The sequence below is a fragment of the Myotis brandtii genome, unplaced genomic scaffold (genome assembly GCF_000412655.1).
Source record: "Myotis brandtii unplaced genomic scaffold, ASM41265v1 C41791633, whole genome shotgun sequence".
In the NCBI taxonomy this organism is placed as follows: Eukaryota; Metazoa; Chordata; class Mammalia; order Chiroptera; family Vespertilionidae; genus Myotis; species Myotis brandtii.
The window spans coordinates 1-841 of record NW_005309704.1 but is presented as its reverse complement, the minus strand read 5'-3'; the positions used below and the strand labels follow the sequence as shown (position 1 = coordinate 841).

At 61.5% G+C, this 841-nt stretch overlaps 1 protein-coding gene across 1 annotated transcript; it reads right to left on the bottom strand.

Annotated features, from left to right (window-relative positions):
• Positions 1 to 16: 16 nt before the first annotated feature.
• LOC102247180 (signal peptide peptidase-like 2B) lies at positions 17 to 798 on the bottom strand. Its single transcript, XM_005852835.2, has 2 exons — positions 416 to 798; positions 17 to 223 (listed from the first exon to the last, which is right to left on the bottom strand). Exons 1-2 carry the CDS (start codon positions 549 to 551, stop codon positions 123 to 125), a joined length of 237 nt encoding a protein of 78 aa, XP_005852897.1. The 5' UTR covers positions 552 to 798; the 3' UTR covers positions 17 to 122.
• Positions 799 to 841: the final 43 nt, after the last annotated feature.

Below are 841 nucleotides of genomic sequence, written 5' to 3'. Positions count from 1 at the left end.
CCTCAGGGGCCAGAGGACGGGAAACAGTAGTTGAGCCAAGGAGAGGCTGTGGTGTAGGACCTCAAGAACAAAGCTGGGGGCAAGGGGCTGGGTGGAGCTGGGCAAAGGCCACCTGAGGGAACTCACCTGCATTTGCCAAATGGCAGCCTCTGGACCAACGGCGACAGGCAGCTGTAGAGGCCCGTGGAGGAGGCCAGGCAGAAAATCCCAATGATCACGTAGACTGCAGAGCGGGGTGCAGTGAGGGAAAAGGCGGCTGCGGGCCCCAGCCACCCCCAAGGGCCCCGTGCACTCTTGCACTTGGGCAGGGTGACCTCCACCCAGTAAAGGGCGGGGACAAACCCACCCGGAAGCCCTCCTGTCACCCTGCCGTCCACTGGACTTCTCCAGAGGAGCCACGGCCGCGGAGACCCACCAAGATGGTCGTAGAAGTAGTACAGGAGCACCAGCATGGAGCAGCACATGACCACAAAGACGCAGGTCATGACGGGCGTCACGTCCACAGCCTCGTCCTCCTGCTTCTCAGGCTCATCATCCCGCTTGTGCTTCATATACCTTCTTGAGAAACACGGGTCATGAGGACGCCTGGCCAGCTTGCACAGCGCTAGGACTAAGGGCCAGAGACTGGGAAGGACTGGCAGGGACAGCTCATCTGTTGGCCTGTCCGCCCTCTCCAGACCCACTATGTGTCCCCAGTGCCCCTCCAACAGGAGAGCCACACCTGCCTCTTGGACCTCACACCCTTGTCCAGGAGCTCAGGGTCCTCGCAGACAAGGCTCCCGGTCACCAACTATGAGACGCCCTTGAACACCGCTGGGACTACCCACAGGCCCTGTCTCCT

Excerpts from the sequence above, each read along its gene's own strand:
- LOC102247180 (XM_005852835.2), bottom strand. The coding sequence starts at position 551 with ATGAAGCACAAGCGGGATGATGAGCCTGAGAAGCAGGAGGACGAGGCT. Across the intron at positions 224-415 it reads CTACTTCTACGACCATCTTG|TCTACGTGATCATTGGGATT; the intron begins GTGGGTCTCCGC and ends CCCGCTCTGCAG.